The 14888-nt window shown below is 39.5% G+C and overlaps 2 protein-coding genes across 2 annotated transcripts in view; both read left to right on the forward strand.

The window, feature by feature from the left end:
- Window positions 1-14888, forward strand: part of LOC122694965 (interferon-induced very large GTPase 1-like) — a 1416129-nt gene that overhangs the window by 991327 nt on the left and 409914 nt on the right. The window lies entirely within an intron of this gene.
- LOC122695166 (olfactory receptor 6-like) lies at window positions 5266-6210 on the forward strand. The gene has a single exon (XM_043904725.1). It carries the CDS (start codon window positions 5266-5268, stop codon window positions 6208-6210), a length of 945 nt encoding a protein of 314 aa, XP_043760660.1.

The raw sequence follows: 14888 nt of genomic DNA on the forward strand, positions 1-14888 counted from the left end.
ATACACAGAGACCACATATCATATGATATTCATTTAAAATGTCCGAGATAAATGATGTCCAGCAGAAAGTAGGACAGTGGTTGCCTAGGGCTAGGAGGTGGAGGTGGGGGGAAGGCAAGAGTGAATGAGCACGAGGTTTGTTTTGAAGGTGACAAAATGATCAAACGATGAAGTGTGGTGATGATTATGTGAGTGTGTGCTTGCTGTCTCTTTAGTCATGTCTGACTCTGCACGACCCTATGGATTGTAGCCCACCAGGCTCCTCTGTCCATGGGAATCTCCATGCATGAATACTGGATTGGATTGCCATGCCCTTCTCCAGGGGTCTTCCTGACCCAGGGATTGTATCCGTGGCTCTTACATCTCCTGCTTTGGCAGGCAAGTTCTTTACCACTAGTGCCACCTGGAAAACTGGTGATGATTACATATCTCTATAAATATACTAAATTATGTGCTTTAAATAGGTAAATTTTATGGTATTGTGAAGGAGAGTTATTGCCTTCCACATCAGTGAACAAAGGATGTTGTAGCTATTAAGCCACCACGTTACAGCTGTCCCAGTGACGAGCCCTGAGGGAACTCAGGATGAAAACAAAATGCTGGTCACTGAGCAGTCACAGCTGCAAAAACTACTCCCAGTCGTGAACCTAGAGGAGACTAAGGATAAGAAAGCGCAGGATACCGGCCCAGAGGAAATAAATTATTCCAATGAGCTCAAACTTTGCATCTTCCCATACATGGAAAAGCACTAATTTTGTTGATTTGAGATGTCTGGTTTTCTCTAAATAACAGTAATCTTTTGATATTCTGACTACCTGCTCTTTGTCACAAAAACTGCTATATATATTGGCTCCCTGCCCCCACCTCAGCCTCTTCAGAACATCACTTTATATAAAGTAGAAATCAAAACTAAAATCACAGACTATATATGATTGACAAGTAGAACATTTGAGGCATGGGAGCGATTTATAGTAACTGTGAAAGCCTCATTACTCCGTCATGTCCTTGTCTGCTGTCATTAACTCTATATTCCTTCCTGTGCTTGTCTTTCTACACCAAATGCCCCCTCACCACATTTCTCCTGATCAAATTGTGTCTGTGGTACATATTCCAACATGAGTAATATTTTATGTCTGTATAATTATCACACAAAGCAGTGCTTGAATTGCTTTTATACAGATAACTTTTTATCCTAACTTGATATCCTGACAGGATATCAACAAGGGAATTATTGTTACCCACTTTTATGAGTAACTAAACTGAGGGATACAGACAATTTTCTAAAACCAAATATCTTAAAAATGGTAGAAACTTGATGAGGAACCAGATCTTTTGACTGCAGAGCCAAAGTCATTTCCCTTCATACTACATCTAAACTGTCTTTCTGCCATGAATCTGGAATGAGACCATCTTAATGAAACCCTTTCCAGGCTCCTAAATAGAAAGGTTCTCTCAACGGAGTTTCTAGAGCATTTTGTATCTCTCATAGCTCATGTCACATTCTACCCTCACTGTAGTTTGTAATTCTCACTTTACTTACAACACTATAGGTTTCCAGAAGGTAGAGACCATGACTTACAAATTTTTATTTCAAAGAATGTATGCCGAAAACATTGTATCTAAAGAATAATGAAGTGAATATCTTCATTATTTTATTAACCCACTTAGATTTCTTATCCTGATTTTAGAGTATTTCATGTTGCTTCAGGAGTAAAAGGAATCAACTATATTATACACACAGATACAGACAGACGTGGTCCAGTTAAAAGAGTAATGACAAATGGATGGAGATACATCATCCCTGTCCAGGTCTCCTGGATATAGTTTGGCAGTGTAGACATTGTTTCCCTAGAGCCAGGACAGATAGAGTACAAGTGAGCCTCCTGGGAGGAAGGCGTGGGTAAAAAGTAGGTAAGTGTTAAATATACTCTACCTTGGCTCCAGTCTTCCAGTCTGAGTGCTGCAACACCTACCATGAAGTCTAAGCAGAGGCCAGACATGGATCTTCAGGAAGCATACAAATATGCAGACCAGTCTGCTTTATCATGATCAGTGCAAAGGTCTGAAGGATTTTCCATTATCAGAAGAGAACAAATGGATCATGGTGAGCATCTGGAACTGCCAAGAGAGATTGCTTGATCCCTGAAGGAAGCTTCAAGGAAAATGAGCAGGGACTTGGGGGAAATGGCAGCAGGCTCTGTTCTTGAACAGAAGAAAGGATGTTGGGGAAAATGACAAGAAATAAAGATTCAGGGTATTTACCCTAGGGGAAATTTGGGCCAGTGGAAGGTCTTTTAGGTGTTAGAATAGGATGTGTGTTTTGTTTTAGAAGACTCTTAGTGGCTGTATTGTTTTTGAGAACAAGAACAAGGACTAAAAAATGTTCTATAGCACAACTAAAGGATTTCTTTCCTTGGATACTACAGAGATCTCAAAGCTCCGTGCTCTTAGTTTTGAATGCCAGGAAAATAGAGTTTCTCTGCAATTCTTCATGCTTCAAAATAGAGCCTACTGGGAGGTACATTTGTGTACCTCCAAAGAAAGTGGAGGAGAATATGAAGTAGGAGCAGGAGAGTTGGATATATGATCATAATACACTAAAGAGAAAATAAGGAAGCTGTGGGTGATCTCAAACTCATGTCTTTTCAAAGATGCTATAGCCCTATACTCAAGGAAATTAGAGTTATTTTATTCCATAGAATATAATGGGAAAGGTGAGTAAAAGACAGAGGATGCATGACTGTGTTTATGAGGATGCATGAGTTGTCACTCAATGTGAGCACGTGTAATTAAGTAAATATGGATAAATGTTGTGTGACAAAGTTTAATAACAGATAATGCATGTAGCAAATAACCAGGGACCAAGGCTTATATTAAGTTCCTTACTAGCAATATCACATTTAATTCTCACAACTCAATCCAGTAAACTGACATTATTATAGTGTTCTTAATGTAGAGGAGATGGTATGAAAGTACATACTTGATAAGTGATCTGTGCAGTATCACACAGCTACTAGGTACTGAAACTAGTGCTAAAATCTTGCTCTGACCCTAAAATCAATGTTCTTAACTGGTATGTAAAGATGAGTGTGTGAGAAATTGTATGGCTGATGATGAAAATGTGAAGTGTTACACACATCCCAAAGAGTAGGTACCACTACACTGGTGCAACTTCCTATGGGGATCTCAAAATTGATCCTTTTCCTCAGGAATAGCATTTGGTCAAAGGCACTGGGGAACTAGGCAAAGAGCTCCTTACTAGTAAACTACATTAGGAGTGAATGATTGGATATCAGGTTGATGGTAAGAGGCAGTCTCTTCCCATTCAATAAGCAGAGTTCTGCTGATGTATGCTACTATGGAAAGGAGGTGCCAATAAAATGTATTTCTGCATCTCAGTATTCAGTCCCTTGCCACAAGCCATGGCCAGAAGACAGGTAGTCCTATGAAACTTCTGGGCAAACCCTGATTGACCTCCAGTCCTTCACATGCCAAGTGAATAGTATGGTGGACAAAAAATTTGGCAGAAAGAATGAGTAACAGTTTGAAGATAGGACTAACTTCAGCTTTATGGAAGAGGGAGGCACTTAATGGATATACATAGTATTTATATGTTTTCAAGCGGTGAATCTGTGGTGACCTCACTCCTTGCTTGCTGGCTTGCTTGCTAAGTTGCTCAGTCATGTCTGACTCTTTGTGACCCCATGGACTGTAGCCCACCAGGCTCCTCTGTCCATGGGATTCTCCAGGCAAGAATACTGGATTGGGTTGCCATTTCCTTCTCCAGGGGATCTTCCCAACCCAGGGATTGAACCTGTGTCGCTTATGTCTACTGCATTGGTAGGTGGGTTCTTTACCACTAACACCACCTGGGAAGTCTTCATTCCTTAATACAGATTAAAACAGTTATACTAGCTCATGAATAGTTCTGCCTTCTCATGGTATAAGATCCATCTCTCTATTTACTGCATTCATGTTCCTTCCTGTCTTTCCTCCCACTCAGGGCCAAAACCTGAGATAATGGCAGATATTTAGAGAGTCTGACCTACCAAATATCTTATCCAGTGTTCTCATATCTGGTGGATATGTTTGCTATAAAAGTACCCTGTTTGTGCAAGTCCAGGGTGTATCCAAAGATCTATAGCCTGATAGACCAGAGTCTCCTGACGGTAAAGATCCTGAGATCACATTCCTCTGCACCTTACCTATTTCTTTTGTATCTCAAGGCTCCAAGGGATTGATTCATTAGTTTACTTTTTAGTTCACATTTGTTTAGTATTAATGTGTTTGAAAATCATTGTCATAGGCACTTGTCATCGTCATAAAGGACAGAGCCACAAGTTTTGGAAAATTGCAGTGTGGTAGAGAAAAATCTCAAGGTGTAAGGGGTTTGTGCACTGGAAACAAATGTCATTGACTAGACATTTGACCTAGACACTTGACCTCAATTTGGTGAGATGACCCTTAGATGAAACCCTGAACTTTGAAATCAGCAGATAAAGATTGGGCAATGGGCATAGTCACAAGAGGGAAAAGTCATGCAAAGTGTGAGAGCAATTACAGTGAGCTTGGGGAGAAAATAGCTGAGTATGTCTCAAACGTAGTATACCAGTTATGAGGGTCAAAAGAGATGAGGCTAGGGCAATAGGTAGGGGTCAAATTAGAGAAAGCCTATGTGTAGTAACAAAAACTCTTTCCTATTTTATCTAAAAGCAATTAGAAAGTCATTAAGGAATTATCCAAGAATTATTATTGACTTTTAATTTCCACAGACTCTACTCTGAAGAAACTGTGGTGGATCAAGGACTATGAGCAATAAATCACTTCAATATTGATTCCTTGAACTTTCTCTGACATGTTGTCCTACACATTTCCTTTCAGGCAGAAAAAATGTCTTTATGCTGTGAGTTTCTAAGTAAACAGAGACCTGAAACCAGCAAAGGAGAGATGATCAGTCCATGTTCATGGACAAAGGAGCTAGGCATGACATGGAGAGTGACGTTCAAATATTTCATCAGGTGAGGAAAGTTAAAGACAGGAGTGCACTTTGATTCTGGGATATTTTCAAAACAAATATAAAAAAATTTTTGATGGAAATGTATGCTTCACATTGGAAAATGACTTCATGCTAACAGAGATTATTTTATGAGTCTCATTCCCAGGAAAGACTGATTTATTAACTTGTACTGGTGTCCTCTTCAATGCCATAGTCATTTATTTGCGATGTTGTCATAGAAGACTTCCTGCCTCTCAGAGCTCTTAGTCATGCTGGGGAGAAACATCACTCTGGTGAGTGAGTTCATCCTGGTGGGCTTCCCCACCGCCCCCTGGCTGCAGGTCCTGCTCTTCTCCCTCTTCCTTGTGGTCTACTTGCTGGTGGTAGTAGAGAATCTTGTCATCATGCTCACTGTCTGGGTCACTGGCTCCCTCCATAAGCCCATGTACTATTTCCTGACTAGCCTGTCCTTCTTGGAGGTCTGGTATGTCTCTGTCACAGTCCCCAAGATGCTGGATGGATTCCTCCTGCAGAGACAGCGCATCTCCTTCACAGCCTGCATGACCCAGCTCTACTTCTTTATCTCGCTTGCCGGGACAGAGTGTGTACTTCTGGCAGCCATGGCCTATGACCGCTATGTGGCCATCTGCCACCCTCTCAGATACCCGGTCATCATGACCACAGGTTATTGTGTGCAGCTGGTGGCTTTTTCCTATATGAGTGGTTTCATGGTATCTGTAATCAAGGTCTATTTCATTTCACATGTTGCCTTTTGTGGCTCCAATGTCATGAACCACTTTTTCTGTGACATCTCACCAATCCTCAAACTGGCCTGCAAAGACATGTCCACAGCTGAGCTAGTGGACTTTGCTTTGGCTATTGTCATTCTTGTCTTCCCTCTCACCACTACCATCCTCTCCTATGTCTACATTGTCTCCACCATTCTGCGTATACCCTCCACCCAGGGAAGGAAGAAGGCCTTCTCCACCTGTGCATCCCACCTCACAGTAGTCATAATTTATTACACAGCCATGATTTTCATGTATGTTCGGCCCAGAGCTATTGCTTCTTTTAACTCCAACAAACTCATCTCAGCTGTGTATGCAGTCCTCACACCCATGCTAAATCCATTCATCTACTGTCTGAGGAACCAGGAAGTCAAGAATGCCATCAAAAAGACAGTGGGTGTTGGCCAGTGCTTCCTGCTCAGCTGAGACCTGCTGCCTTGAGGAGGAGACTGATCCAGCAAGGAAGTCATTCCTGAGACACTTCCAATGGTTGTGCACGCTTACTTGCTCTATAGATCTAGATTCTTAAAGTAATCACAGCATTTGAAGACAGAAGAAATTAAAAACAGAAACAAAACACATTATTTACTGCTTTAATCTTTCATTGATGTTGTTTAGTCACTCAATCTTATCTCTTTGTGACCCATGGACTGCAGTAGTCCAGGCTTCCCTGTTCTTTGCCATCTCCTAGAGATGCTCAAACTCATATCCACTGAGTCGGTGATGCCATCAAATCATCTTGTCCTCTGTCATCCCCTTCTCCTCCTGCCTTCAATCTTTCTCGGCATCAGGGTCTTTTCTAATAAGTTGGCCCTTCACATAAGGTGGCCAGAGTATTGGAGCTTCAGCTTCAGCATCAGTCCTTCTAATGAATATTTGGGATTGACTTCCTTTAGGATGGACTGGTTTGACCTCCTTGTAGTCCAAGGGACTCTCAAGAGTCTTCTCCAACAGCACAGTTCAAAAGCATCAATTCTTTGTCGTTCAGCTCTCTTTATGGTCCAAGTCTCACATCCATACATGACTACTGGAAAAACCGTAGCTTTGACCAGATGGACATTTGTCAGCAAAGTAACATCTCTGCTTTTTAACATGCTGTCTAGGTTTGTCATAGCTTTTCTTCCAAGGATCAAGTGTTTTCTAATTTTGTGGCTGCCGCCACCACATGCAATGATTTTGGAACCCAAGAAAATAAAGTCTGTCATTGTTTTCATTGTTACCCCATATTTGCCGTGAAGTGAAGAGACCAGATGCCATCATCTTAGTTTTTTGAATGTTTAGTTTTAAGCCAGCTTTTTCACTCTCCTCTTTCACTTTCAACAGAGGCTCTTTAGTTTCTCTTCACTTTCTGCAACAAGGGTGTTGTCATCCTCATATCTGAAGTTATTGATATTTGTCCCAACAATCTTGATTCCAGCTTGTGCTACATCCTGCCTGGCATATCACATGATGTACTCTGCATATAAATTAAATAGGTGACAATATACAGTCTTGAGGCACCCCTTTCCTAATTTTGAGCCAGTTGATTGTTCCATGTCCAGTTCTAACTCTTGCTTCTTGAACTGAATACAGATTTCTCAGAAGGCAGGTCAGGTGGTATGGTTTTCCCATCTCTTGAAGAATTTTCCACAGTTTGTTGTGATCCACACAGTCAAAGGCTTTAGCATAGTCAATGAAGCAGAAGTACATGTTTTTCTGGAATTCTCTTGCTTTGTCTATGATTCAGTGGATGTTGGCAATTTGATCTCTGATTCCTCTCCTTTTGTAAATCCAGCTTGAACATCTGGAAGTTCTCAGTTCACATACTGTTGAAACCTGGCTTGGAGAATTTTGAGCATTACTTTACTAGTGTGTGAAATGAGTGCAACTGTGTGGTAGTTTAAACATTTTTTGCCATAGCCCTTCTTTGGGATTGGGATGAAAACTGACCTTTTCCAATCCTGTGGCCACTGCTGAGTTTTCCATATTTGTTGGCATATTGAGTGCAGCACTTTCACAGCATCATCTTTTAGGATTTGAAATAGCTCAGCTGGAATTCCAACACCTCTAATAGCTTTGTTCGTAGTGATGCTTCCTAAGGCCCACTTGACTTCCAGGATGTCTAACTCTAGGTGAGTGATCACACCATTGTGATTATCTGGGTCATGAAGATCTTTTTTGTACAGTTCTTCTGTGTATTCTTGCCACCTCTTCTTAATATCTTCTGCTTCTATTAGTTACACACCATCTCTGTTCATTGTTGTGCTCATCTTTGCATGAAATGTTCCCTTGGTATATCTAGTTTTCTTAAAGAGATCTCTAGTCTTTTCCATTATATTGTTTTCCTTTATTTCTTTGCATTGTTCACTCAGGAAGGCTTTCTTATCTCTCCTTGCTATTCTTTGGAACTCTGCATTCATATGGGTATATCTTTCCTTTTCTCCTTTGCCTTTTGCTTTTCTTTTCTCAGCAATCTGTAAGGCCTCCTCAGTCATTTTGCCACTTTGTATTTCTCTTTCTTGGGGATAGTTTTGATCACCACCTGCTATACAATGTCATGAACCTCTGTCCCTAGTTTCAGGCACTCTATCAGAGCTAATATCTTGAATCTATTTGTCACTTTCACTGTATAATCTTTAATCTTTAAGTGTATTTAATATGCACTGTATATGACAATATATTCCTTGAAATGAGAGAGCAACAGTAAATATTAACATATGTAAAATGGTTTCATTAACCCTTTACACAAATAATCTATTTTATTCTCAAAATGCCTCCATGAGTTAGTTATGATTAGATACTTGATTTTAAATATCAGGAAAGTGAAGCATACACAGAGAGATTTAAATAAGTTACCTGAAATTGTGTACCTAAATAAATATCAAAACCATTATTTGAACCCAAAGAATCTAACTTTTAACAACTGTGTTAAGTAATATGAGTCTGTGATCATAGCTCTAAGGGAGACTTTTGTTAACAACATTGGTGTCTCGATCAAGCAATTCAGTACATAAGATTTGTAAATGTGATGAAAAGACATGATGGTGTAGTAGTGATGGTGATGATAGTGCTCTTTGCAATTATATTGTGTTATTGATGATCAACTACCATTGATAATAATAATAATTTTGAGCATTTCTCAGTTCTCATCTATGTTTGAAAGTAAAAAAAAAGCAAATGAGTAAATCACTCAGTTGTGTCCAAATCTTTGTAACACCATGGACCATAGCCCACCAGGCTCCTCTGTCCATGGAATTCTCCAGGCAAGAATACTGGAGTAGGTAGCTATTCCTTTCTCCAGAGGATCTTCCTGACCCAGGGATTGAACCCAGATCTCCTGCATTGCAAGCAGATTCTTTGCTGTCTGAGCTACCAGGAAAACCCTTCAAGGACTATAAGCGCTCATTTCTTATTACAGGAATGGGGTCAGTAGTTCACAAGAGATGAAAGAATCAGTATTAATGCAATTTTTGCAGTTGATATGTATCTCTTGAGACACTCCCTTTTGGGCTTTTGGATTCTTGTGGCCTTTCATGCTATATATGACTATTATAAGCAAACTAAGAGAATGGCATCACAACAGTATATGCTTGAGCTGAAACCCTCAATACATTAATATAACATGTTCTTACATACAATAGGTGAAAGCAAATACAAATTTTCTAAGACAAACGCAAGTGTTATACATCATTATGGGACCTGCTGATAAGAAAATATAGAATACCAAGAAGAATTCTATAAAATTGATCAAGCTGAGGTTAAAATATGAAAACAAAAATCAGAAAAGGCTATTATGACTCCACATTTTATTCATTTAAAGTTGGAGTCTAAAATTTGTCTCCTAGTTTTGATCTAAGCCCCTTGAATATATTATTCAACATTCTTGTATTAATCTTTCTTATCTATTGCTTTTGAAATGTTACTCTACTATTTAGTAATTCTTAATTTGAACTAAATAGTATCTACTCATTCTAGTCTTTTTAAAAACTTTTTATTTTATACTGGAGTATACTTGATTAATAAGGTGCTAGCCTCAGGGATACAGCAAAGAGATACAGCCACACACGTACATGTATCCATTCTTTCACAAGCTCCCTTCCCATCTAGTTTGCCACATAATATTGAACAGAGTTCCCCGTGCATTTATTTATTATTTTAGAATCACTCTACCATTCATGAAGCTCAACAATGTCTGACATTTTTGCCACTTGAACCAAATCAGCCTTATTTTTACTGATCTCCAATATGAAACATCCATTCTGATATTAGTCCCTGCAGCACACTCAGTAACTACAATATACTAATCTTTCTTAACTCCATTCATTCATTATTTCTTGTGCCCCTATTTCTTGCCAAGTTCTGTGATAGACTACAGTGGACAACAACTACCAAAAAAACACAGAGTCTTCCTTCTAATAGCTCAGAGATGAGTGAGGAAGATAAAGGCACAATTGCCTCCAGCGTTAAGTGTAATGATATGAATACAGGATTCTTTGGAAACAAATAATAGTTAGACCTAGGATGATCAGAGAAAATGTTCCAGTAGAAGTAGAATTTAGGCTAACACTTGCAGGAATTAGATAGATGAAAATGGTGGACAGTAATAAAGATCAGGGCTTGCAAAGATGGAAAAGGGCAAGAGTCAAGACAGATATGAACCCACTAAAAAACCTGAAAGATGACTAACACAGAGTGATATAATGAAGAAAGGGGTCACAAGAGGAAGTAGATTCATGTTCACCAACCCAAATCTTACTCATTTGTGAATTCCTCTTACCATATAGGTTTGTGGATATACAGTAAGTTCCACAGAGGTATTTTCAGTCTCTGCAAGCACTAGATCTTCAGCTTGTTGCGTTTTTATCAGGTAAATGGCAGTCACTTACACCGTGAAGCAGGGACAAGGGGCATTGTCTTTCAATATTCAGCCTCGACCAGAGCACCTCTTCATTTTGAATGACAGATGGCAGTTTGTGCTTGACTCTGAGTATATTGTGAGTTTCTGTAGCCCAGAAATTAACCTTGTTCATTCTTGAAGCTATAACACCAGCCTCAGCACCTGACACTGTAGATAGATACTTGACTGTCTGTTTCCCAGGTTTAAGCTAGTTTACTGCACAGACTGCTTTTTCCCTTTTCCCCTTTTAGGTTGCATTTCTTGTCTTATCACAGTAAATTAGACTATAAGGTCTGTAGAAGAATTTTCCCAGTTGCTTCTATTTCACACACTCAGGTTTACTATCTTCTAATAAATAGCATACTCAGGCTTTTAAAAGAGCCTCACTGGCAATTGGGTAAGTGGAAAAATATTGGGAAAGTACATGATCTTGTGATGCAAATATTCAACTTGAGTCTACAGCATTATCAGTAGTTAAATTTGTAGCTTTTGCAGCAAATTAGAATTTTGGTTTCTTTGAGCTTCAGTTTCCTCATCTGTTGAAAGTAGATCATCATATCTACTTCCCAAGTTGATGTGAAGATTAAATGAAAATGGACACACGTGAAGGCTCCTGGTGCAGCATGTGGCACACACTGCTCTACATCATCCGACAGAACCCAGGGCACAGGGCTGCTCATAGTGTCTGTAAAACTCACCTGGACTGCAAGTCCTCTGTGATGGCTTTTCTGTTTCTTCCAACTTCCCGCTTGTGCTGACTTGTCTCCATACCTATCAGGAAGAAATGACTCTAGTTGCGTGTAACTTGTGTTCACACTGATGATATCTTGGTTGTAACACTTTTTAGACTCTATCTTATACTGATAGTGATTCAAATATACATCTTATTTAAAACACTAGATTATAAGTTTCTTTATGTCTCACAGTTACTAAAAGTTATTATCATGCGTTCAGTGATCAATAGATATATGAGGAATAAATCCCTGTCTGAATGTCAGACTTCCAACTGATAGCCACAGTGCCCATAACTTCCACATTTTTTGGCTTAGTTCCAATTTTTAAACATTCTGTTCTCTCCAACTCCTCTAATTTTTAGACTGAAGCAAACATCATGTCTTTCTTCATACCCATTTCAATATTTTCTAACATGTTAATGCTGGAAAGGTTTTCAATAATATTTAGGTTCCTGTATGATGCATTTACATAACACTTTGATTCTCACATAAATCATAGGCAGAAAGAGTCAGTGTGTGGGACATTTATTTAGCTGCTGTGGCTTATGGCCAAAGTTCTGCAGGCAACAGATTTGGTTCATGAGCCGCAGAGAGGAAGCAGCAGCAACAGCAACAGTTTTCTCTACTGTGTCTGAGACAAGGTGGTTGTGGAGGCTCAAACTTGTTTCTGGGGTTCATCCTAAACTCCTGAACTCCAGCCTTCTCAATGACTTTACAATAATCAAATTCTGTTTCTGCTTAAGCTACCTATGATAAATTTGATTACCTGTAACACAACATTGACTGACACAATCACTCCATGGGGAAATTTTTATTTATTATGAACCTTCATTTTCTTGTTTGGAAATTGGGAATATTAGTAACATTTTATAGAGTTGTTCAAAGCATTAAATTAGATAACATGTATGTGAAGTCTTTAGAACATAGCAGGTGCACACAGATTATTAATGGTGGCTTCTACAGAGAGTTGTTGCTGTTTTGTATTAACAGATGTCTGTACAACCCTACTGATAGCAGTCCTTGCAGTTTAAAAATGGAGATGTCCTTAATCATTTGATTAACTGGGGTGTTTCAGGTTAAAAGAATTAAAATTTAGAATAATTCAAAGATTCATGTCTTGAGAGACTGAATGGATAACTTTACTATTTCCTGAAGTATCTGGAATTATCCTAGAACTCCAGCGGTTCAGCTATTAATAAATCTGAATCAGTAAATCTTATGACTATTGAGAAGCAGAATTCTTTTTAACCATACATGTAAAAATATGACATAAACCCCTATATTAAGTGAATAATATAAACAGAGTAGTAAGTATTTTCGGAGAAGGCAATGGCACCCCACTTCAGTACTCTTGCCTGGACAAGCCTATGGACGGAGGAACCTGGTAGGCTGCGGTCCATGAAGTCGCTAAGAGTTGGACACGACTGAGTGACTTCACTTTCACGTATTGGAGAAGGAAATGGCAACCCACTCCAGTGTTCTTGCCTGGAGAATCCCAGGGAGGAGGGAGCCTGGTGGGCTGACGTCTATGGGGTCGCACAGAGTGAGTTAGCAGTAGCAGTAAGTATTTTCCTACTGGATTTTATAATTATTTCACCTAGTTTCATTTTTACTAAAGGGTATTAATAAATTGATATACTATTTAAACTTTCTCTTTGTTTTTATAAAAATAAAAATTTAAAAATTTCTCTTTGTTCTGGTTCATCAATTTTAGCCCAGAAAATATGATCCCATGAATGCTTTATAGATGACACCAAAATTCTACCTATCAATATATTTATGTTTGTTAATCTTATCTCTAGTAGAAAAGCATTTAACAGGAAGTTGAGAAAATCTCCATATATTGGACAGTAACCATCATCTGCTGTCACAACACTTGCCATTTTCAAATAGAGAAATATACAGAGGAGATATAGAGGGCAAAGGCACATTCTATCACATGTTAGATCTGTGTCCTCAGTCTCCTAACTGGTGATCAGGCTGGACCAGATATGAAACATAAGCTCATTTCTTTTCTTTTTTAAAAAATATTTATTTATTTACTTGACCATGCAGGTCTTAGTTGCAGCTCGTGGGATCTTCAATCTTCATTTGACATGAGGGATCATTTTTAGTTGTAACACAGAGGATCTATAGTTGTATCATGCAAACTCTTAATTGAGGCATGTGGGATCTAGTTCCTTGACCAGGGATTGAACCCAGGCCTCCTGCATTGGAATCTCAGAGTCTTGGCAACAGGACCACTAGGGAAGTTTCCATAAGGTCATTTCTTGTTTTACTGGTCTAACTCCTAGAGTTTGAACAATCTACAGCAGTCTCCATGTACTTTCCCTCTGTGTGTGTGTGTGTGTGTGTGTGTGTGTGTATGTGTGTGTGTGTGTGTGTGTGTGTGTGTGTGTGTGTGTGTGCGCGCGCGCGCAGTCTATCAGTCATGTCCAACTCTCTGCGACCCCCCTGGACCGTAGCCTTCCAGGCTCCTCTGTCTGTGGAATTTTCCAGACAAGAACTAGAGCCAAGACAAAAGAAATTAAAAGTTTAAGAGCCAAAATTACCTAATGGCTCAGTTGGTAAAGAATCCACATGCAATGCAGGAGACCCCGGTTCAATTCCTGGGTCAGGAAGATCCGCTGAAGAAGGGATAGGCTACCCACTCCAGTATTCTTGGGCTTCTCTTGTGGCTCAGTTGGTAAAGAATCTGCCTACAATGTGAAAGACCTGGGTTCGATCCCTGAGTTCGGAAGATCCCCTGAAGAAGCGAAAGGCTACCCGCTCCAGTATTCTGGCCTGGAGACTTCCATGAACTGTATAGTTCATGGGGTCACAAAGAGTCAGACGTGATTGAGCAACTTTAAAAAAAAATTGCTTTACTGACCAAAACTTGATTCCCTACCCCTGTGTGCAATTGTTCCTTTGATGTTCAGCGGTGGTGGAAGTGGAGGTGAAGATCTCTTGATCTCTTGAGTGGGGGAAGTGGAGGTGAAGAGAAAGTTCTCTTTGGCGCTTACTGTGTACTGTTAACACTACTAAATACTCTTTTGGGTATTTTGATCCTCTCACCAGCACCCCCTTTGAATAATATTAATGTCCTAAAGTAATAGGTCATGAGTAATAGTTACTTCCCAGACAACCAGAGAGTGGAAGAAAATCAAGCTTTAAAACCAAGATTAGGATAAATTACCAGATTGATATTCCATAAAACTGTTACTATTCTGTTTCTCCAACTGATAATCACCCTGTCTAGTGACCCTAGGAGGTCACTAGGGAAATTTCTTTAACTTCATCATTATTGCTCTTGAAAATCCTATAGCATTTGTGAACCAAATCCCCAAGGATGTGTCTTTTAAAGAACAGTTGCCTCTACTGAGCAGTTGGCTCATTGCATCCTGGAATTGTCCAGCTCTAGGTTCTGCCTGAATAAGGTCTGTGGGAAGAGTCAACATATAAAACCAGCGCAAGTTCAGTGGCAGAGAAACAGAACAAGGGCAAGAAGAGAG

The sequence above is a fragment of the Cervus elaphus genome, chromosome 1 (assembly GCF_910594005.1).
Source record: "Cervus elaphus chromosome 1, mCerEla1.1, whole genome shotgun sequence".
Classification (NCBI taxonomy): domain Eukaryota; kingdom Metazoa; phylum Chordata; class Mammalia; order Artiodactyla; family Cervidae; genus Cervus; species Cervus elaphus.